Source organism: Amblyraja radiata, unplaced genomic scaffold (genome assembly GCF_010909765.2).
Source record: "Amblyraja radiata isolate CabotCenter1 unplaced genomic scaffold, sAmbRad1.1.pri scaffold_920_ctg1, whole genome shotgun sequence".
NCBI classification, from domain to species: Eukaryota; Metazoa; Chordata; class Chondrichthyes; order Rajiformes; family Rajidae; genus Amblyraja; species Amblyraja radiata.
Window position 1 is genome coordinate 865 of NW_022630917.1, and position 24266 is coordinate 25130.

Below are 24266 nucleotides of genomic sequence, written 5' to 3' on the forward strand. Positions count from 1 at the left end.
CTGATCTATCTCTCCCTCCTAACTCCATTCTCCTGCCTTCTCCCCATAACCCCTGACATCCATGTCCGTGCCTAACATGATACCAAGTTAAACTAATCTCCTCTGCCTGCACATGATCAATATCCCTCTATTCCCTGCATGTGGGCCTCCATTCATCGCCTTCCTTGCCTGTCCACTTGTGTGCCTTGGGGGCGCCTCCCATAGCGACTTGAGGATGTGACAAGTAAAATGGATGAAGGAGAGCCAGTGGATGTAGTGTATCTGGACTTTCAGAAAGCCTTTGATAAGGTCCCACACAGGAGATTAGTAGGCAAAATTAGAGGACATGGTGTTGGGGGTAGGGTATTGACATGGATAGAGAATTGGTTGGTAGACAGGAAACAGAATAGGAATAAACGGGTCCCTGTCAGAATGGCAGGCAGTGGCGAGTGGCGTACCGCAAGGCTCGGTGCTGGGGCCGCAACTATTTACAATATATATTAATGATTTGGATGATGGGATTAAAAGTAACACTAGCCAATTTGCAGATGACAGAAAGCTGGGTGGCAGTGTGAACTATAAAGAGGATGGTAGGAGGTTGCAGAGTGACTTGGACAGGTTGAGTGAGTGGGCAAATGCATGGCAGATGCAGTATTATGTAGATAAATGTGAGGTTATCCACTTTGGTGGCAAGAACAAGGAGGCAGATTATTATCTCAATGGTGTCAGATTAGGAAAAAGGGAAGTGCAATGAGACCTCGGTGTCCTTGAACATCAGTCACTGAAAGTAAACATGCAGGTACAGCAGGCAGTGAAGAAAGTTAATGGCAAGCTGTCCTTCATAACAAGAGGATTTAAGTATCGGAGTAAAGAGGTCCTTCTGCAGCTGTGTCGGGCCCTGGTGAGACCATAGCTGGAATATTGTGTGCAGTTTTGGTCTCCTAATTTGAGGAAGGACATCCATGCTTTTGAGGCAATGCAGCGTAGATTCACGAGGAGAGACCTGGAAATCGTCCTCGTTCCAGAATAAAATATAAAGTGCTGGAGGAACTCAGCGGGCCAGGCAGCATCTGTGGATGGAAAGAGGGGCAGGGTAGTGAGAGAAAGGGGATAAAATGATCTTCCGTATTTCTCACGACCCTCACTCTTTTGCCACCTTCTCATCTCTAGCCTTTGTCCACCCACCCTCACCTATATCCACCTATCTCTTGCCAGGTTCCTACTGCCCCCACTTCTCTTCCAGCTTTCTACCCCCCCCACCCCCTCATATCAATCAGTCTGAGCAAGAATGCTGAAACCAAAACATCACATATACATACCCTCCACAAATGCTGCCTGTCTCGCTGAGTTCTTCTTTGTGTTCTAGCAGTTCTGAACTAATATCTGCCTCACTGGAAACCCTCGGACGACCTTTGATTGGACTTTACCGGCTTTATCTTATACTTAACGTTATTCACGTTATTCCCTACATCAACCTTTGAACCTTTGAACATCATGTATCTGTATACTGTGGATGGCTCGATTATAATCATGCATTGTCTTTCCGCTGACTGGTTAGCACGCAACAAAAGCTTTTCACTCTATCTTGGTACACGTGACAATAAGCTAAACTCAAACTCATAAAGTGATTATGGGGAGAAAAGACGCGAGTTAAGGCCAGGCTATGACTTCATTGAACTCAGATAATAACTCAGCAGGTCAATGTTACTGTTGAATCTGCTTCCACCGGCTTTTCAGAGTGGAATCCAGATCACAATTACCTTCATTAAAAAGACGGCTAGAGACTGATTTCTATGGTTATTGACCTGTTTGTTGTGTCCATAATATTAGTAATTTTGAACATTGCCGTCAAAACTCAAATCCCATGAAAGTGATCTTTACCTACCATTAAAGTAGGTAGACAGAGTGGTGAAGAAGGCTTTTGACACAAAGTGCTGGTCACCCAGCATGTCAGGCAGCAGCTCTGGAGAACATGGATAGGTGATGTTTTGGGTCGGGACCCTTCTTCAGATTGATTGAAGACTACTTGTAGGCAGATGTGCAGTTTAAATTGGCATCATGGTCAGCATAGAGATATCGTGGGGCGAAGGGCCTGCTTCTTTGCTATATTGTTCAAGGTCTACATGTCAAGTGTTTGGGTAGTTGTTTGTTCCATTGTGGTGCACCAGTAGTTTAATTGGACAGTCTCAATTCAAATATATTAGCTAAAAGATAACATTTTCCAGAAAATCAGTTTGGACGTTTGAATCAAATTAACCCTGTTAGTGTTTCAAATTATCTTGTTCCAAAACTGTGCGATTGAAGGGTCTGGTTATAGTTGATAACTGACAGAATATCTGCTTTACCTCACCTCCAATAAAGCCATAATCAGTAATGTATTGAATACAACTGATGCTGGGAGTTTTGGTGTGTTTGGTTTGTCATTGGGGTGGCGCAGTGGCGCTGCGGTAGAGTTGCTGCCTTACAGCACCAGAGATCTGGGTTCGATCCCGACTGCGGGTGCTGTCTGTAAAGAGTTTGTACATTCTCCCTGTGACCCGCATGGGTTTTCTCCGAGATCTTCGGTTTCCTCCACACTCCAAAGACGTACAGGTTTGTAGGTTAATTGGCTTGGTGTAAGTGAAAAATTGTCCCGAGTGTGTGTAGGATAGTGTTAATGTGTCGGGATCGCTGGTCGATGTGAACTCGGTGGGCCGAATGGCCTGTTTCTGCATTGTATCTCTAAACTAAACTACCAATAGACTGCTTGTTTGTTGTCTCTTAAAGATGGATATGGTGCTATCGCACTAAGAATGAAACGTGACCCCTTGCATTTAAAAGCTGCTGGGAGTGAATTTCCTATGATTTTGGGCCGCGATGTCTCTGGTGTCATCATGGAAACTGGACTGGATGTATCTTATTTCAAACCTGGAGATGAGGTACTTATTAGACTGTGTCTCTCGATGTGCCTGATAGAATCTTGTGTCTGCACAGATTAAGTTCATGTGTTCATAAATTCTAGGAACAGAATTAGGCCTTTCGGCCCATCAAGTCTACTCTGCCATTCAATCATGGCTGATCTACTTTCCCTCTCAACCCCATTCTCCTGCTTTCTCCCCATAAACCCTGACACCCTTACTAATAGGGTATCTGTCAATCTTCAACTTTAGGCATCACGGTGGCGTAGTGGTAAAGCTAGTGCCTTACAGCGCCAGAGACCTGGGTTTGATTCTGCTACGGGTGCTGTCTGTACGGAATTTGTACATTCTCCCTGTGACTTGTGTGGGCTTTCTCCGAGATCTTCGGTTTCCTCCCATATTCCAAAGATGTACAGGTTTGTAGGTTAATTGGCTTGGTGTGTGTAAAATTGTCCCTAGTGTGTATAGGATAGTATTATGTGCCGTGATCGCTGGTCGGTGCGCACTTCGGTGGGCCGAAGAGCCTGTAGAAAAAAATATTCACTGACCTGGCCTCCACAGCCGTCTGTACCAATTAATTCCACAGGTTCCACAAATTTCTCCTCATCTCCTTTCTGAAGGAACGTCCTTTTATTATGAGGCTGTGGCCTTTGATCGTGGATTCTCCCACTAGTGGAAACATCACTAAGTGAGGGTTACTTGCTTTTCTTTTAACCTCCAGTGCCTACAGCTGTTACATTATAAAATAGATAGAGTCATGCAACACAGAAAGGGGGGGACTTGTCCATGCCGAAAAGGTATCCCTTCTACACCGGACTTTCAAATTTGATGTTCCTCTGCACACCCATGAATCCGAAACTAATTTTGTTGTCTTCAGTGGGAAGTTGTAGATGGGCTTTGCCAGGATTATATAGTAACCTGTTATCAGGCAACTAAGCCACCCTATCACCAACTAGAGTACAGTCCTGAGCTACCATCTACTTCATGGGAGACCCTTAGACTATCTTCAATTGGACTTTAATGAACTTTGTATTGCACTAAACATTATTCCTTTTATCCTATATCTTTATACCGTGGATGTCTTGATTGGAAACATGTATAGTCTTTTTGCTGACTGACAATAGACAATAGGTGCAGGAGTAGGCCATTTGGCCCTTCGAGCCAGCACCGCCATTCAATGTGATCATGGCTGATCATCCACAATCAGTACCCCGTTCCTGCCTTCTCCCCATATCCACTGACTCCGCTATCTTTAAGAGCTCTATCTAACTCTTGTGAAAGCATCCAGAGAATTGGCCTCCAATGCCTTTTGAGGCAGCGAATTCACAACTCTCTGTGTGAAAAAGTTTTTCCTCATCTCCGTTCTAAATGGCTTACCCCTTATTCTTAAACTGTGGCCCCTTGTTCTGGACTCCACCAACATCGGAAACATGTTTCTTGCCTCTAGCGTGTCCAAACCCTTAATTATCTTTTATATTTCAATAAGATGCCCTCTCGTCCTTGGATAGCATGCAACTAATAGCCCGCTTTTCACTGTACCTCAGTACACATAGCAATAATAAAGTAAACAAATATTTTACCTGCCTGCTTTTGGCCCATATTCCTCTAAACCTTTCCTATCCATGTAACACATGGAAAAAGAGAGAACCTGCATACAAAGTGCCTTTCATAATCTCTGGATGTGACAAAGGTGCTTTACGGCAAATTAAATATTTATGAAGTATGGTCACTATTGGAAGTTTAACTGCTAATTTCAGCACAAAGTCATCACTGAAGAATGTGGATAGGTGACGTTTCAGGTCGGAACCCTTCTGCAAACATTCCAGAAATGCTGCCTGGAGCGCTGAGTTACTCCAGCATTTTTGTAGAAACAAGGAACCGCAGATGCTGGTTGACACACATAAAGACACAAAGTGCTGGAGAAACTCAGCGGGACAGGCAGCATCTCTGGAGAACATGGATAGGTGACGTTTGGGTCAAGACCCTCTTGGACTGGAACTGGGCCCGGTATCCAGGAGAGTTGAGGATCGGATCGGCGGATCAATGGTTGTGTGCCTTGGGCGGCCGGAGTGCAGGGGAGGGTTGTTGGTGGTGGCAGAGGCAGGCACTGCCTGAAAGCTGCCAGTATAGCTGTGTGTGCCAACGGTAGCGTCAGTGGATCCAGCCTGGAAACGGCCGGGGAGGTGGAGCGGGCCGGGGGTAGTGTCGGCAACCGGGTCCTGGCAGTGAAGGTCAGTAGGTCCTTCCGCTATAACTGAAATCAAACTGAAGAAGGGTCTGACCCGAAACGTCGCCTATCCATGTTCTTCAGAGATGCTGCCGGATCCACTGAGTTGCTCCAGCACTTTGGGGGGTTTTTTGTACCAACATCTGCAGTTTGTTATGTCCTCAATATAATTATGTAAATGCATGTTGTCATTGATATTTTTTGCGGAGTCCAACAAATGTAATATCCGTGACTTTTCTTGTTCGGTTTCCTTTTCAGGTGTGGGCAGCTGTTCCACCCTGGAAGCAGGGAACATTGGCAGAATTTGTGGTGGCAAGTGCAAATGAGGTAAGCTCAGAGGAGATTGATTGTATAGAATGGTCCATTAGTCTGCTTATTATTTAATTGGTTTCAATTTTCACCCAGCAGTTTGCAACGCTCGATTGTAATCATGTATTGTCTTTCTGCTGATTTGATAGCACGCAGCAAAAGCTTTTCACTGTACCGCAATACACATGATAATAAACGAAACTGGGGAATCCTGCATGCATTTTGTCCATATCCCTCTCAGCCTTTCCTGTCCATTTACCTGTCCAAATCTCTATTAAATGTTGTTATCGTACATGCCTCAACTATCCCCTCCGGTAGCTTGTTCCATATACCCGTTACCGTCTGTGTGGAAAAAGTTGTCCCTCGAGTTCCTATCTTTCCCCTCTCACCTTAAACCTATGTCCTCTGATTCTTGATTACCCTACCTCTGGTAAAAGACTGTACCCTATATATTCCCCATCATGATCTCCCTTCTTGAGATCATGTGGGCCCAGGCTTGTCGACCACCCTCCCCCCTCCCTGCTTCCCCCTCCCCCGCTTCCCCCCTCCCCCACTTCCCCCCTTCCCCGCTTCCCCCTCACCTGCTCTTCTCCCCCTCCCTCCCTTCCTCCCCCCCTTCCCCCACCCCCTTCCCCCTCCCCCTTCCCCCTCCCCTTTTCCCTCCCCACTCCCCCTCTCCCCTCCCCCCTTTCCCCTCCCCCCCTTTCCCCTCCCCCCTTTCCCCTCCCCCCTTTCCCCTCCCCCCTTTCCCCTCCCCCCTTTCCCCCTCCCCCCCTTTCCCCCCTCCCCCCCTTTCCCCTCCCCCCCTTCCCCCTCCCCCCCTTTCCCCTCCCCCCTTTCCCCTCCCCCCTTTCCCCTCCCCCCTTGTCCCCTCCCCCCCTTTCCCCTCCCCCCCTTTCCCCTCCCCCCCTTTCCCCTCCCCCCCTTTCCCCTCCCCCCTTTCTCCCCTCCCCCCTTTCCCCTCCCCCCCTTTCCCCTCCCCCCTTTCCTCTTCCCCCCTTTCTCTTCCTTTACTCTGTCAGATTGAAGAAGAGGTGGGTGTATGGAACAAGCTGCCACAGGAGGTAGTTGAGGCAGGGACTGTCGCAATGTTTAAGAAACATTTAAACCTGGGCAGGACAGGTTTACAGGGATATGGGCCGAACGCAGGCAGGTGAGACTAGTGTAGATGGGGCATGTTGGACGGTGTGGGCAAGTTGGGACGAAGGGCCTGTTTCTACTCTGCATCACAACCCAAAACATCGTCTGTCTGTCCATTCCCTTCACAGTTGCTGCCTGACCTGCTGAGCTCCTCCAGTAATTTGTGTTTTGCTCGAGCTTTTAGCAGCTGCGGTCTCTTGTATTCCTGTTAGTTCCAACCTGGTTTTGTCTGGAACATTGACAATTGCCAGCAAAACCCAGGCCAAGATAGCAGAGTGTAAAAGGAGAAACAGATCCGGAGATTTCCCCTGATACTGATTCCAATCAAAATCTCTGGCTTTTAATTGGCAGTTGTTTCATCCTAAACTCCAGAGCAGAGATTCATTTGTTTACGAACTACAGTTCCGCTAATTAGGCATAATGATTAGCAATCCGAAAGATTCAGTTGTTAGAAAATTAATTGATTTATTCTGGTGGTTGATGCTGCAATATACAGGAGCTGGTACACTGTGAAACACAGGAGGCTGAGGGGTGATCTTATAGAGGTGTGTACAAGATCATGAGATGAATAGATCGGCCAAATGAGTCGGCCAGAGTCTTTTGCCCAGAGTAGGCGAATTGAGAACAAGAGGATATGGGTATAAGGTGAGATGGGGGGGGGGGGAGAAAGATTTAATAGGAACCCAAGGGACAACTTTTTTGCACAAAGAGTGGTAGATGTATGGAACGAGCTGCCGGAGCAGGAGGTTGAGATAGGTATTGTCATAACGAAGCATTTAAACAGCTACATGCGTAGAATGGAACTGCAGATACTGGTTTATACTAAAGATAGACACAAAGTGCTGGAGTAACTCACCAGGTCAGGCAGCATCTCTGGAGAAAAAGGATGGGTGACATTTCTTGATTGGTATGGGCGTCAGGGATTATGGGGAGAAGACAACAGAATGGGATTGAGAGGAAAGGATGGATCAGCCATGATTGAATGGTGGAGTAGGCTTGATGTGCCGAATGGCCTAATTCCGCTCCTATAACTTATGAACATGAACTTCTTCAGATTCAGTGCCTATCTAGACAGGTACATGGGTAGGATAGGTTCAGTGGAATATGGGCCAAACTCAGGCAGGTGGGACTAGTCTAGATGGGAAATATTGGTCACTGTGGATAAGTTGGGTTGAGGAGCCTTTTCTACGCTCTATAACGATGATTCTAAGCATGAATTACTGTGAAAAAGAATGAAAGCAGGGATGTTTGTGGTGAACACAGGGAGTGATGTTTCCCTGCAGTGAGAGGCGATGAGAAAGCCTTTGTAGTGTCACTTCACTCTTAATTTAGTTTAGAGACATGGAAACAGGCCCTTGGACCCACCGACCAGCGACCCCCCGCACACTTACACTATCCTACACACACTAGGGACAAGTTACAATTTTACCAGGTACACAAAAATGCTGGAGAAACTCAGCGGGTGCAGCAGCATCTATGGAGCGAAGGAAATAGGCAACGTTGCCTATTTCCTTCGCTCCATAGGTGCTGCTGCACCCGCTGAGTTTCTCCAGCATTTTTGTGTACCTTCGATTTTCCAGCATCTGCAGTTCCTTCTTATACAAATTACAATTTTACCAAGCCATTTAAGCTATAAACCAGTACGCCTTTGGAGTGTGGGAGGAAACCGGAGGTCCCGGAGAAAACCCATGTAGGTCACAGGGAGAACGTGCAAAGTCCGTACAAACAGCACCCGTAGGCAGGATCGAACCCGGATCTCTGGCGCAGTGAGGCAGCAACTCTACTGCTGCTCCACCGTGCACTTGGTTCAGCAACACTTCATCTGAAATATTCTTGCATCATCTCAGCAAGTGCGTTGTGGAGTCGATAAAGATCAATTGAAGTGTTTTCTAAATTGAAAGAAGTGGGCTTGTATTGTACTGTCGAGTATTGCTAGTATGCATACGGTTTTAGGAAGTGGACAAGTACAAAACCAATCAAACTGACAATGAAGAAACAAAGAGCCACAGATGCTGATTTATACCAAAGATAGACACACAGTGCCGGAGTAACGCTTGGGGAACTTACATCCCAGCGGCATGAACGCGGAATTCTTTCATTGTGAGTAAGTCCTACTAACACTCCCCTCTCTTGCCCCCTCCCTCCATCCCAGACGTTTAACCTGTTCCACAGTTCTCCACATTGTTTCTCTTGAGCTCACACCCTCCCACGCCAACAATGGATCTACCAGGCACCACCCTGCCCGAGGTCATCTGTTGCCGGCCATGATTGGTCTTGGTCTTTTCTTGCCTCCAGCTCTTCATCCCTCCTATTTTCAGTCTAAAGACAGGTCTCGACCCACACCATCACCTATCCTTTTCCTCCAAAGATGCTGCCTGACCCGGGCAGTATCTTTGGGCAGGTGCTATAGACCTGCACGGGAAGGTAGAAGCTTTCCCCCCCCCCCCCCCCCCCCCCCCCCCCCCCCCCCCCCCACCCCCTCCATGAGTCTCGGGCAGATGGGGCTCGTCGGCCTGGGAAGGCAGTCCATCTAGGAGAGGGGAAACTCTGATTTAAAACCTCCACTGCCTTGTAGCCATATCCAGTCATGGAAAAGGCTCCAGGAGTGAACCTCAAGAAAATCCGGAGTCGGAGCCCCTAAGGTAGTTTGTCGTTGTCTACAACCTCGCTCTGGCAGCTCCTGCGACGGCGCTGGTGCCAAACTGTAACGGCCCTGCTGTTCCTTTGGATCGATCAGCGACGTGGAGAGGGGGGACATGCTGCATGGGCAACACCCTGTCCTCCATATGACATCGCCCAGGCTTGCATCCGACCACACATCACCTGCAAACTAGGATGCATCACCCATGGTCATTCATGACCGAGCAGGGGTCTACTACCACCACCACTACTACTACTAGCTGCCTGACCCGCTAACTCCAGCACATTATTTCCAAACTAACAATGAATTTTGGTCTTTATTGGAAATGTGGACGGGTCGCCATCACAGAGTGATAGAATCATACTGCATGGAAACAGGCCCTTCGACCATGCCAACACTTACCCACACCAACCAGATGTCCCTTCTATACTAGTCCCACCTCCCTTCATTTGACCCATATCCTTCCAAACATGTTCTATCCATGTACCTGTCATTTGCGATTTTCCATTATATTTGCGAATCTCCAATCCTCTGGAACCATTCCCAACTCTAGCGATTCTTGAAAGTTCACAACTAATACTATCGGGTGCAGTCCATCTGGTCCATGTGAATTATCCACTTTCAGCCCTTTCTGCTTCCCAAGCACCGTCTCCTTAATGATAGCCACTCCACTGACTTCCACCCCTTGACTCTCTTGAATTTCAGGCATTTTAAAGATTGCGGCAAAAGCTTATTCTGTTCATTTGCCATTTCTTTGTTCCCCATTACTATTTCTCCAGCATAATTTTCTAGTCCAATGACCACTCTTGTCTCCCCTTCACTCTTTATATTATCTGTAAAAACCTTTGGTATCCTCTGTTTTTTTATTATTGGCTAACTTACATTAATGTTTCATCTTTTCTCCCCTTTTGATTTTCTGGTTGCCTTCTGTTGATTTTTATAAGCTTTCCAATCCTCCAGCTTCCCACTAATCTTTGCCATGTTAGATGCCTTCACTTTTGCTTTTATGCTGTCTTTGACTTTCTTTGTCAGCCACGGTGGCCTCATACTTCCCTTTAGCACGTTTCTTTCTCTTTGAAATGAAAAGATCATGCGTCATTGAAAGTTGGTTCACTCTTCTAACCAGAGGGCTTGTTCACATCAGGTGGGCCACAAGCCAAAGGAGCTCAGCCACAGCCAAGCTGCAACCTTGCCCTACGTTGCCCTGACGACCTGGTCGGCCCTGGTGACCACTGGAGGACTGAGCAAAGACAACTGCAGCGGCAAACGGTAATGGAAGCCTCGTTTACCGCGTGTGCCCGGATAGAGTGGATGTGGAGTGAATGTTTCCACTAATGCATGGTCGGGCATTGGGGTGTGTTGTAGAGCAGAGGGATCTAGGAGCGCAGGTGCATAGTTCCTTGAAGGTAGATAGGGTGGTCAAAAAATGCTTTTGGTACATTGGCCTTCATCAGTCAGAGTATTAAATATAGAAGCCAGTCTGAAGAAGGGTCTTGACCCGAAACGTCACCCATTCCTTCTCTCCAGAGACGCTGCCTGTCCCGCTGAGTTACTTCAACATTTTGTGTCTATCTTTTATTGAATATAGAAGTTTGGAGGTAATGATTTGCAGTTGTAAACGACGCTGGTGAGGCCACAGTTAGTGTATTGTGTTCAGTTCTGGGCACCATGTTATAGGAAAACTGTTGTCAAGCTGGAAAGGGCACAGAGAAGATTTATGAGGATGTTTCTAGGACTTGAGGGTCTGAGCTATAGGGAGAGGTTGAGTAGGTTGGGACTTGATATTCTTTGAAGTGCAGGAGGATGAGGGGTGATCTTATAGAGGTGTATAAAATCATGAGAGGAATAGATCAGGTAGATGCACAGAGTCTCTTGCCCAGAGTAGGTGATCAGAGGACATAGGTTTAAGGTGAAGGGGGAAAGATTTAATAGGAATCTGAGGCGTAGCTTTTTCACACAAAGGGTGGTGGGTGTATGGAACAATGGAGGTCGTTGAGGCAGGGACTATGCCAACGTTTAAGCAACAGTTAGGCAGGTACATGGATAGGACAGGCTTGGAGGGATATGGGCCAAACTTGGGCAGGTGAGACTAGTGTAGCAGGGACATGTTGGCTGGTGTGGGCAAGTTGGGCCGAAGGGCCTGTTTCCACGCTGTATTACTATTTGATATTAGTGGGAGAGTCTAGGACCAGAGGCCGTAGGCTCAGAATAAAAGGATGTAACTTTAGAAAGGAGACGAGGAGGAATTTCTTTAGTTAGAATTTGGTGGTTAATCTGTTGAATTCATTGCCTGAGGCACATACACACATACAATAGTGGCATTTAAGAAGCTTTTGCCTCAGCACATAGATATGGAGGGTTAGTGACCAGAGGAGATTAGTTTCACTTAACACCATGTTCAGCACAGACATTGTGGGCCGAAGGGCCTGTTCCTGTGCTATTTCACACTTTAGCATTTAATAAAAATCAGATCCGTTACTGTGTTTCATAATGTTTAATGCACCATGACCAATGTGGGTACATTTTATATGTGCTGAAAACAGTTCCTTTGCAATGATGAATTTTAGGGAAGTGGAACTAAATGTACTTCTACGCACCCAAAAATAAACCCTTTTAACAACTCTCCCAACAACAGTAACATTCACATGCACAGTGAAGAAAGAGCAAGATAGACTATGCACGACACTTGGGATATAGTTTTCACTGTAGAATTGCCAATTCAATGCCTTCCTTCTTCCCCCTATCCCACCTCTTTCCTTTATTTTCTGATTTGTTTGCTTCAGTTTATTTTAGAGATGCCGTTTGGTAACAGACCCTTCAGCCCACCGAGTCCGTGCTGACCAGAGATCCCCCCGTACACTTGTTTAGTTTTAAAGATACAGCGAGGAAACGGGCCCTGTGGCCCACCGAGTCCTTGCCAACAAGCGATCCCCGCACACTAACACTATCCTACACACACTAGGGACAATTTACAGAAGCCAATTAACCTGCAAACCTGCAGGTCTTTGTAGTGCGGGTGGAAGCCAGAGCACTCCGGGAAAACCCACACGGTCACAGTGAGAACGTACAAACTCCGTACAGGCAGCACACCGAGTCAGGAAAGATTTAATAGTAACCCGAGCGGCATCTTTTTGGTGGGTTTTTGGAACAAGCTGCCAGAGGAGGTACTTGAGGCAGGAACTATAACAGCATTTAAAAGAGTGCCCGGTCTCTGGTGCTGTGAGGCAGCAACTCTACCGCTGCGCCACTGTGCCACCCTTAATTTGCTGTTCCTGACTCTTGTGTATTGCTCCAATATATTGTTCTTGCACTTGGGTATGATGCTGCCCATTTATAGTAAGACTACATAAGTACCGTTGAACTGTGAAAAAACTTTGCATGACGGGTATGTTAAATTACAAAACTTAAATCCACTAAAATTGTAAACCTTATACCCACTAACCCAGGATCAGCATTTGTTGCTCTTTCCCAAAATACATGTGAATAAGTGACTGTGTCAAGGGTAGATGTGGCAAGGGGAGACCATTTAGGAGCGAGGTGAGAAAAAGCCTTTTCACCCAGAGTTGTGAATTTGTGGAATTCCCTCCCACAGTGGAGGCTAAATCACTGGATGGATTTAAGAGAGAGTTAGATAGAGCTCTAGGGGCTGGTGGAATCAAGGGATATGGGGAGAAGGCGGACACGGGTTATTGATTGGGGACGATCAGCCATGATCACAATGAATGGCGGTGCTGGCTCGAAGGGCCAAATGGCCTCCTCCTGCACCCATTGTCTATGTTTCTACAGCCAGGAAACAGTTAATATTTTTCCCAAGTTATCAGATGTTTCTTCACTCAAACCTGTGGGCGGCACGATGGCACAGTTGGTAGAGTCATTGCCTCAGCGCCGGAGACCCGGGTTCAATCCTGATCGAGGATGCTCTCTGTGTGGAGTTTGCGCGTTTAATAATAATAATAATAATATAATAATAATCTTTATTGTCATTGTACAAGACAACAAAATTTTGTTGGAGCAGTCCTCCAGCTGCACAGGAATATGAGTATAAAAATATGTTTAAAAAAGAACTATTAAAAAATTAGACTATAAACATATAGGAGTATGGGCGGGTGTGTGAGAGAGAGGGGGGGAATCAGTGTGGGAGGGGGATAGAGTTCAGTAGTGTCACAGCTCTATGGTAGAAGCTATTTTTTAGTCTTGTCGTGCGGGCGCTCAGTGTCCTGTATCGTCTTCCTGAGGGCAGGGGGGTGAAGAGGCAGTGTCCAGGGTGTGTGCTGTCTCTAATGATGCCCTTGACCCTCCGGATGCAGCGGGTCCGGTAGATGTCCTCCAGTCTGGGGAGCTGGGTGCCAGTGATCCTCTCAGCAGTCTTAATGACGCGTTGGAGAGCTTTCCTGTTCTCTGCGGTGCAGCCAGAGTACCATACTGTGATGCAGTATGTGAGAACTGACTCGATGGCTGACCTGTAGAAGCTCACCAGCAGCTGTTGTGGGAGACGTGCCCTCTTCAAGCACCTCAGGAAGTGAAGCCTTTGAAGTCCTTTCTTGGCCGTCGCCGTGATGTTGACGGTCCAGGTCAGGCCGTGGCTGATGTTGACCACGAGGTACCTGATGTTCTGCACAGCCTCCACTGTCTCGCCGTTAATGGTGATGGGCTGATGGACGAAGGTCTTCGGTCTCCTCCTGAAGTCTAGGATCATCTCCTTTGTTTTTGCTGCGTTGAGGATCAGGTTGTTCTCACGGCTTCAGCTCACCAGGTTCTCTACCTCTGTCCTGTAGGCGGCCTCGTTGTTACTCGTGATCCTGCCTACCACGATGGTGTCATCTGCAAACTTTAATATGGTGTTGGCCTCGTGGGTGGGTTTGCAGTCGAGAGTGTAGAGGGAGAAGAGGAAGGGGCTCAACACACAGCCCTGTGGTGCACCGATGTTCAGGGTGATGCTGGAGGAGACCTGCCTCCCCATGCGCACAGTCTGTGGTCGGTCGGTGAGAAAGTCCAGGACCCAGCTGCTCAGGTGTGTGTTGAGGCCCAGGTGGTCCAGCTTGGTGACTAGTTTATGGGGGGGGGGGGGGATGGTGTTAAAGGCGGAGCTATAATCTATGAATAGCATCCGCACATAACTGTCCCGCTAGTCAAGGTGTGTCAGGGTGGAGTGGAGGGCCAGTGACATTGCGTCCTCCGTCGACCTGTTTGCCCTATAGGCAAATTGGTGGTGGTCTAAGGAGGGGGGGATGCTGTTCTTCAAGTGTCCCAGTACCAGACGTTCGAAGCACTTCATCACCACCGGTGTCAGCGCCACTGGCCAATAGTCGTTGAGGGACCTGATGGCTGATTGTTTTGGCACAGGGATGATTGTGGCTGTCTTGAGGCATGTGGGGACGGAGGCCTGCAGCAGGGAGGTGTTAAACAGGTCCGTGAGCACCGCAGTCAGCTCCCCTGCGCAGTGCTTCAGAACCCGCCCTAGTACTCCGTCAGGTCCGGTGGCCTTGTTGGGGTTGATGTGCTGCAGGGTCCGTCTCACGTCGTGGGGGCTCAGAGTCAGCACCGGTGGTGAGGGTCCCTGCTGTGCCCGTATGTTGTCACTGCTGTCGGCGCAATCAAACCTGGCAAAAAAACAGTTCAGGTCGTCAGGGAGGGATGAGCTTTGTGCGTGTGTGGAGCTGTTGTAGCCGGTGATGGTTCTGATGCCCTGCCACACGCGTCGAGAGTCTGAGCTGTTAAAATGCTCCTCGATACACTTCGATTAGCGGTGCTTTGCTTCCCTGATGCCCTTCCTCAGACTGGACCTTGCTGTTCTGTAGGCCTCTGCATCACCTGAGTGGAAAGCTGCATCCATTTTTCTCCCCGTGACTGCTGGGTTTTCCTCCATATGCCAAAGACGTACAGGCTTGTAGTTTAACTGACCTCTGTAAAATTACCCCTGGTGGGCAGCGAGTAGAAATGTGAAAATGGGATAACATAGAACAAGTGTAAACGTGTGATCGATGGTCGACGTGGACTCAGTGGGCCTGTTTCCATGCTGTGTCTCTAAACTAAATGTACGTATTGTTTATAGTGCTGAACATTCCAAGGTAACCAGGATATTCAGTAAGCTATCAAGTGATTCCTATCCCACATCACTACTTATATTTTCCTGAACTATTGTTTCATGTAAAGGCAATAATATTTCAGATTTCCAGAGATAAAAATGTAGTTTATTAGTTTTTTGTAACTTTTTAAAATCTTCTTCAATGCAGGGTTTTGATCCTTGGAGGCTCGGGTGGAGTCGGTACCTTTGCTACTCAGGTAAAGAAATGCACGTTATTAACTTTTGCAGGAATGAACTGCAGATGCCGGTTTAAACCGAAAATAGACACAAAATGCTGGAGTAACTCAGCAGGTCAGGCAGCATCTTTGGAGAAAAGGATTATGGTGACGTTTTGGGCCGGGACCCTTCTTCAGACTGAAAGTCAGGGGAAAGGGAAACAAAGGGAAACAAATCTCACTGAGAGTGGTGAGTCTGTGGAATTCTCTGCCTCAGAGGGTGTTGGACTCCGGTTCTCTGGAAATGTCTCTGGAGGCAGGAAACATGTTCCTGATGTTGGGGGAGTCCAGAAACAGGGGCCATAAGATTAAGGAGTAAGCCATTTAGAACGGAGCTGAGGAAACACTTTTTCTCACAGAGAGTGGTGAGTCTGTGGAATTCTCTGCCTCAGAGGGCGGTGGAGGCCGGTTCTCTGGATGCTTTCAAGAGAGAGCTAGATAGGGCTTTTAAAGATAGCGGAATCAGGGGATATGGGGAGAAGGCAGGAACGGGGTACTGATTGGGAATGATCAGTCATGATCACATTGAATGGCGGTGCTGGCTCGAAGGGCCGAATGGCCTACTCCTGCACCTATTGTCTATTGAGATATAGACAGTGATATAGAGAGATATACTATAGAACAAATGAATGAGGGATATGCAAAAAAGGGATGGAGGCAGGGTGGGATTAAATGCAGTTGAGATAGTTGTGGGAGTCAGTAGGTTTATAATAGATGTAGTCGATAGTCTATTTCCTGTGATGGAGACTGTGAGATTGTTTTTAACTTGTTTAATGTGATCTGGATACAGGTTGCTATCTGTTTTCAATTAAATTCACAGAGTCAAAGAATCGTACATTTAGCCCAATCGTACGAGTGGGCACTCTTATTAATCCCACCTCCCCGCGCTTTGAATTTTTAAACATTTTTTCAGAGATTCAGCATGGAAACGGGTCTTTCGGTCCGTCAAGCCCATGCAGACAACAATCATCCACATACAAGCTCCATCCCACGCACTAGGGACAATTTACTGAGGCCAATTAACCTACAAGCCTGCAAGTCTTAGGAATGTAAGTGGAAACTGGAGCTCCCACGGAGAACTCCGTACAGACAGCACCCGTAGTCACGGTTCGAACCCAGGTCTTTGCTATAGAGGGATATGGTCCAATCGCAGACTGGTGGGACGAGTGTAGATGGGACATGCTGGCTGGTGTGGGAAGCATAGAAAATAGGTGCAGGAGTAGGCCATTTGGCCCTTCGAGCCTGCACCGCCATTCAATATGATTATGGCTGATCATCCAACTCAGTATCCTGTACCTGCCTTCTCTCCATACCCCCTGATCCCTTTAGCCACAAGGGCCACATCTAACTCCCTCTTAAATATAGCCAATGAACTGGCCTCAACTACCATCTGTGGCAGAGAATTCCACAGATTCACCACTCTTTGTGTGAAAAATGATTTTCTCATCTCGGTCCTAAAAGACTTCCCTCTTATCCTTAAACTGTGACCTCTTGTTCTGGACTTCCCCTACATCGGGAACAATCTTCCTGCATCTAGCCTGTCCAACCCCCTAAGAATTTTGTAAATTTCTATAAGATCCCCCCTCAATCTTCTAAATTCTAGTGTGTACAAGCCGAGCCTATCCAGCCTTTCTTCATATGAAAGTCCTGCCATCCCAGGAATCAGTCTGGTGAAAGTTGGGCCAAAGGGCCTGTTTCAACAGTCTATGATTCTGTGACTCTATGTACCTCGGTACACTAAAACTAACTAAGTGTCCTTTAAAATGTTGTTATGGAGTGTTAAATGCTGTAATAGAGTGTTCTTTCTTCTGGATAAATCTGTTTGGGTTTTGTTTGGATCAGGTCCCGTGACTCCTGTGTTTTCGATCCCTCGATGTAACTGGCCATCTGGGGTTGGAACAGATACATGTTTTTCACTGTGCCGACACAGACCTCATCCACAGTCCCTGATGCCAAGCCATAGAAAATTAATGAGTTCCAGTCCGGACTGGTGAAGTGGAAATTAACCTGCCTAATGATTATTTATCAAATATAAATCACTCAGAGGAAAGGTGTTGTGGTTACTCAAAGCTGCATAAACAGATATTCATTTAGTTTAATTGGGACTATTTTCTGAGAATTCTGGATCGGTTTTCCCACCAGTCTTTTTGCTTTTTTGATTTAGTTTATTGTCGCGTGTACTGAGGTACAGTGAAAGGCTCCTTGTTTCTCCTGTTTCTTTTAGTAATATTATTTCGTAACGAGTGGTCTAGTGGTGTAGCTGGCTCATAAATACATATGTTTTAGGGGCAGAATTAGGCCATTCGGCCCATCAAGTATACTCTGCCATTCAATCATGGCTGATCTATCTTTCCATCTCACCCCATTCTCCTGCCTTCTCCCCATAACCCCTGACACCCGTACTAATCAGGAATCGGTCAATCTCTGCATTAAAAATATCTATTGATTTCTGTGGCAATGAATTCCACAGATTCCTCTGATTAAAGAAATTCCTCTTCATCTCCTTTCTAAACGTACGTCCTTTTATTCTAAGATGATGGCCTCTGGTCCTAGAGTCTCCCACTAGTAGAAACATTCTCTCCACATCCACTCTATCCAGGCCTGGTAGAGCTGCTGCCTCACAGCATCGGTGACCTGGGCTCGATCCTGACCTCAAGTGCTGCCTGTGTGGAGTTTGCACATTTGGTGTCTTAGTCATAAAGTCATAGTGATACCACGTAGAAACCAGCCCTTTGGCCCAACTTGCCCAAACCGGCCAACATGTCCCAGCTACACTAGTCCCACCTGCCCGTGTTTGGTCCATATCCCTCCAAACCTCGTCCTATCCATATACCTGTCTAACTGTTTCTTAAACGTTGGGATAGTCGCAGCCTCAACTACCTCCTCTGGTAGCTTGTTCCATACACCCACCGCCCTTTGTGTGAAAAAGTTACCACTCAGATTCCTGTTAAATCTTTTCCCCTTCACCATAAACCTATGTCCTCTGGTCCTCGATTCACCTACTCTGGGCAAGAGACTCTGTGCATCTACCTGATCTATTCCTCTTACTGGTCAGTGTGGACTCGGTGGACCGAAGGGCCTGTTCCCGCGCTGTATCTATAAACTAAACTAAACTTAAAAAAGAAGCCAGCAGCAAATGCCGACACACATGTGGTGTGCTGCTTGCTAGTCCCCAGGTCTGCTCATCATATTACTATGCTTTTCACAGTTACAGCCATGTAAGACCCCCCCAGCCCCCTCAATCCTTCTGCCCCCATGGTCTGAGCTATAGATAGAGGTTGTGTAGATTCTGGCTTTACTCCTGGAGCTCAGAGGCTGAGGGGTGATCTTAAAGAGGTGCATAAAAACAAGAGAAGAATAGATATGGTGAATGCACGGAGACTTTTACCTAGAGTAGGGTAATCAAGAACCAGAGGACCTTGGATTACGGTGAGAGAGGGGAAAGATTTAACAAGAACCAGAGGGATAACCTTTGCACACAAAGGGTGGTGGGCGTATGGAAGGAGCTGCCAGAGGAAGTAGTTGAGGTAGGGACTATTACAACATTTAAAAGATATATTTGGACAGGTACGTGAACAGGAAAGGTTTAGAGGGATATGAGCCAAATGCAAGTGTTGGTGGGCATCTTGGTTGGCATGGGCAAGTTGGGCTGAAGGGCTGTTTGACTCTATGACTATGATTCCCCACCTGTCACCTCCACCTATCTTCAATCCCACCTGCTCCACTTTCTGCATTTAGTGTGTTAGATTAAATTACAATGGACGTGGATGTTTCCATTCACGGGAGAGTCTAGAACCAGAGGAGGAATTTCCTTAGTCAGAGGGTGGTTTAGTTTAGTTTAGAGATACAGCGCGGAAACAGGCCTTTCGGCCCACCGGGCCTACGCCGACCAGCGATCAATATATCCTACAGCCACTAGGGCCATTTTTTTACATTTACAAGCCAATTAACCTACAAACCTGTACGTCTTTGGAGTGTGGGAAGAAACCGAGGATCTCGGAAAAAACACACAAAGGTCATAGGGAGAACGTACAAACTCTGTACAGACAGCACCCGTAGTCGGGACTGAACCCGGGCCTCAGGCGCTGCATTCGCTGTAAGGCAGCAACTCTACCGCTGCGCCATCGTGATCACCCAAATCTGGTGAATCTGTGGAATTCATTGCCACCGGCGGCTGTGGAGGCCGAGTCAATGGGTATTTTTAAGGTGGAGATTGACAGATTGTTGATTAGCACAGATGTCAGGGGTGATGGGGAGAAGGCAGGAGAATGGGGTTGAGAGGGAAAGAACAGCCATGATTGAATGGCAGAATAGACTTGATGAGCCGAATAGCCTAATTCTGATCCTACAACGTGTGAATCTATGAACAATGATTGGTGTTATTTTTAGTTCAACTACTTTTGGATTCATTGATAGGGGCAGTGGTAGAGCTACTACCTAAAGGGCCTGTCCCTACTTAGGCAATTTTTCAGTTGGCGTGGGCTCGCTGGGCTGCAGGACATATGTCCGTGCTGTATCTCTAAACTAATCTAAACTAAAATTGTAATCGTAACCAAACCTCTAGCTGTGACTGCCGTACAAAGTAGCAGGTCTAATCACATAAGGTCATAAGTGATTGGAGTAGAATTAGGCCATGCGGCTCATCAAGTCTACTCCGCCATTCAATCAGGGCTGATCTATCTCTCCCTCACAGCCCCATTCTCCTGCCTTCTCCCCATAACCTCTGCACAGATCACCTGTACTAATCATAAATCTATCTATCTCTGCCTAAAAAATATCCACTGACAATGAGTGGCAGTGACAATCAGAGTTCTACAGATTCACCAGCCTCTGATGAAAGAAATTTCACCTCATCCCCTTCCTAAAAGAACGTCCTTTAATTCTAAGGCTGTGACCTCTGGTCCTAGACGCTTCCACTAGTGGAAACATTCTCTCCACTTCCACTCAATCCAAGCCTTTTACTATTCTGTACGTTTCAATGAGGTCCGTCCTCATTCTTCTAAACTCCACTGGACCTTTCCTCCTGTGCAGCTTCTGAAAGCCTGGGGTGCCCACGTGACCACCACCTGCTCAGCAGATGCTTGCTCGTTCCTGAGAGACTTGGGTGCGGATCACCTTGTCGACTATCAAGCTCGGAGTGTGGAGGGGCAGCTGAAGGATCTGCAACCGTAAGTCATGTGCCATAGCGAACGGGAACTCGCAAACCTGTGACTTGTTTCTGACCACCTTCCAAGGCTGTCTCTTCAGTCCGTGTGCACAAGACTCAAGTGTTTTATTGTCGTATGTCCCGAAACACAACAATGAAATTCTTACATACAGCGGCACAACACATAGTACTCTATAAAATCCATAATAAACAACAACAAAAGTTATTTTATACATTTATATGACAACAAATATGTTTATAGATAAATGGTGTGTATCAATCATAATCATATACTTTATTAGCCAAGTATGTTTTGCAACATACGAAGAATTTGATTTGTCATACCATTAAAAAGGAACAAAACACACAAAATACATTTTATCATTAACATCCACCACAGAGATTCCCCCACATTCCTCACCGTGATGGAAGGCGAAACAAAAGTTCAATCTCTTCCCTTCATTGTTCTCCCGCGGTCGCGGGCCTCGAGCCTTCCGTTGACGGGACAATCTTATAGACAATAGACAATAGGTGTAGGAGTAGGCCATTTGGCCCTTCGAGCCAGCACCGCCATTCAATGTGATCATGGCTGATCATCCCCAATCAGTACCCCGTTCCTGCCCTCTCCCCATATCCCCTGACTCCCCTATTTTTAAGAGCCCTATCTAGCTCTCTCTTGAAAGCATCCAGAGAACCTGCCTCCACCGCCCTCTGAGGCAGAGAATTCCACAGACTCTTGGCTCCAGTTGATGGCAGTCAGGCCCTCCGCGTCGGGGCGATCAAGCTCCTGCATCGGGGGGATGTCAGCTCCCCGCTCCGGGCGATCTGACCCCGGGCCGGGGCTGGTCGAAACCTTCTGCATCTTTTGGAGCTTCCCGACATCGGTCTCTACCCGAGACTGCGAGCTCCTCGGTGGTGAAATCCCAGGCAAGGGATTGGCTCTGCTAGTCCCCACGGTGGGTCTCAAAGTCAGTCCCGAGCAAGGCCTCCAGCTCCATGTTGTTAGGCTGCAGAGCGACCAGAGAGACGATCTGGAGAACAATCGCATCTCCGGCAAGGTAATAGACAATAGGTGCAGGAGTAGGCCATTCACTGCCATTCAATGTGATCATGGCTGATCATCCCCAATCACTACCCTGTTCCTGCCTTCTCCCCATATCCCCTGACTCCGCTATTTTGAAGAGCCCTATCTAGCTCTCTCTTGAAAGCATCCAGAGAACCTGCCTCCACCGCCCTCTGAGGCAGAGAATTCCACAGACTCACCACTCCCTGTGTTTCCTCACTGCCTGCTGTACCTGCATGCTTGCTTTCATAGACTGATGTACAAGGACCCCCAGATCCCGTTGTACTTCCCCATTTCCCAACTTGACGCCATTTAGACAGTAATCTGCCTTCCTGTTTTTGAGAGTAAGAGATTGAAAAAAACTTTCCCCTGACCCCCTGACCCCCTGACCCCCTTCCCACCCCCCACATAAAACAAACCATAACACAAACTTTTAAAACACACTAAAAATAACAAAAAAGACGAAAAGACAAACAGACTGTTGGCGAGGCTGCCATCGTGCGGCGCCCCCTGGTGGTATATAATATAAATATGATATTTATGAATAGTGTATGAGTGTGTGTATGTATATATCTACACACCGCACTGCTACAGGCCGATACTCCCATGAATCTGAAACTAATTCCGTTGCCTTCAGTGGGAATTTGTAGATATGCTTTGCCAGCATTATAATCTGTTATTGGGCACTGAACAGTCCCACCACCAACTCGAGAGTGGTCCTGAGCTACCATCTACTCCATTGGAGACCGTCAGACTATCTTTAATTGGACTTTACTAGGCTATATCTTGCACTAAACATCATTCCCTTTCTCCTGTGTCTGTACACTATGGACGGCTCTGTTGTAATCATGGATAGTCTTTCCGCACACTTTTCACGCAACACTAAACTTAACTAAACTAAACCATTGATAGACACAAAATGCTGGAGTAACTCGGCGGGACAGGTGGCATCTCTAGAGAACAGGAATAGGTGAAGTTTTGGGTCTCGACCTCAAACGTCACCTATTCCTTTTCTCCAGAGAAGCTCCCCGACTCACTGAGTTGATCCAGCATTTAGTGTCTCATCGGTATAAAGCAGCATCTGCAATTACTTCCCAAATGTAACCATTCGTCTCTTGTGCAGGTTTGATTTTATCCTGGATAACGTGGGAGGACACACAGAGGACTGGGCCCTGAGCCTGCTGAAGCCATGGTCTGGAGCTACCTATGTGACCTTAGTGACACCATTCATGTTCAATGTGGATAGACTGGGGGTCGCCGATGGAGTGTTTCGATCAGGGGCCACCATTGGCAGCAAAGTTCTCAAGGTAAAACTACGTTTGGAAAAATGTCTCACACCAGTGCAATGAAAACATAATCTATACTGATCATAAATTAATAAGTTCAAAGAGCAGAGTTATAGACAATAGACAATAGGTGCAGGAGTAGGCCATTCGGCCCTTCGAGCCATTCAATGTGATCATGGCTGATCATCCCCAATCAGTACCCCGTTCCTGCCTTTTCTCCATATCCCCTGACTCCGCTATCTTTAAGAGCCCCATCCAGCTCTCTCTTGAAAGCATCCAGAGAACCTGCCTCCACCGCCCTCTGAGGCAGAGAAATCCACACACTCACAACTGTGAGAAAAAGTGTTTCCTCGTCTCCGTTCTGAATGGCTTGCACCTTATTCTTAAACTGTGGCCCCTGGTTCTGGACTCCCCCAACATCGGGAACATGTTTCCTGCCTCCAGCGTGTCCTAACCCTTATATGTTATCTGATATGTTATGTTATCTTATATGTCATTCATGTTCCCCCTTATAAGGATAAGGGGGAAATCCTTTAAAACCGAGACGAGAAGAACTTTTTTCACACAGAGAGTGGTGAATCTCTGGAACTCCCTGCCACAGAGGGTAGTCGAGGCCAGTTCATTGGCTATTTTTAAGAGGGAGTTAGATGTGGCCCTTGTGGCTAAGGGGATCAGAGGGTATGGAGAGAAGGCAGGTACGGGATACTGAGTTGGATGATCAGCCATGATCATATTGAATGGCGGTGCAGGCTCGAAGGGCCGAATGGCCTACTCCTGCACCTAATTTCTATGTTTCTATGTTTCTATGTCATGCAGTTCGGCCCATCAAGTCCAACTCCGCCATTCAATCATGGCTGATCTATCTTTCCCTTTCAACCCCATTCTCCTGCCTTCTCCCCATAACCTTTGACACAGTTACTAATCAAGAATCTATGAATCTCCGCTTTAAAAGAAAACCAATGCCTTGGCCTCCAGAGATGTCACCACCCTGAAAGACAGCAGCCGAGGTAGGGATCGAACCGGATATCAGGCGCTGTGAGGCAACAGCACTACCAGCTGCTCCACTGTGCCACCTTTATTAAATAATATTGAAGGAGATCCCTGACACCCTTCTACCCTCTCCCCAGGGCCTGTTTAACATGAGGGAAATCAGGTTACAAATAGGTTAAATTCATGTCATAGGAGCAGAATTAGGCTATTCGGCTCATCAAGTTTACTCCGCCATACATTCATAGCTGATCTATCACTCCTAATCCCATTTTCCTGCCTTCTCCCCAT

General features: G+C 47.1%; 1 protein-coding gene across 1 annotated transcript in view; it reads left to right on the plus strand.

Annotated features, from left to right (window-relative positions):
• Positions 1-2738: 2738 nt before the first annotated feature.
• The window catches only part of rtn4ip1 (reticulon 4 interacting protein 1), a 36345-nt gene continuing 14817 nt past the window's right edge, over positions 2739-24266 (plus strand). Inside the window, exons 1-6 of the mRNA XM_033017118.1 lie at positions 2739-2897; positions 5362-5430; positions 10338-10462; positions 15427-15475; positions 20525-20661; positions 22826-23009. Of these exons, the coding sequence (XP_032873009.1) occupies positions 2772-2897; positions 5362-5430; positions 10338-10462; positions 15427-15475; positions 20525-20661; positions 22826-23009 (690 nt within the window). The 5' untranslated portion in view covers positions 2739-2771. The remainder of the gene's footprint in view (positions 2898-5361; positions 5431-10337; positions 10463-15426; positions 15476-20524; positions 20662-22825; positions 23010-24266) is intronic.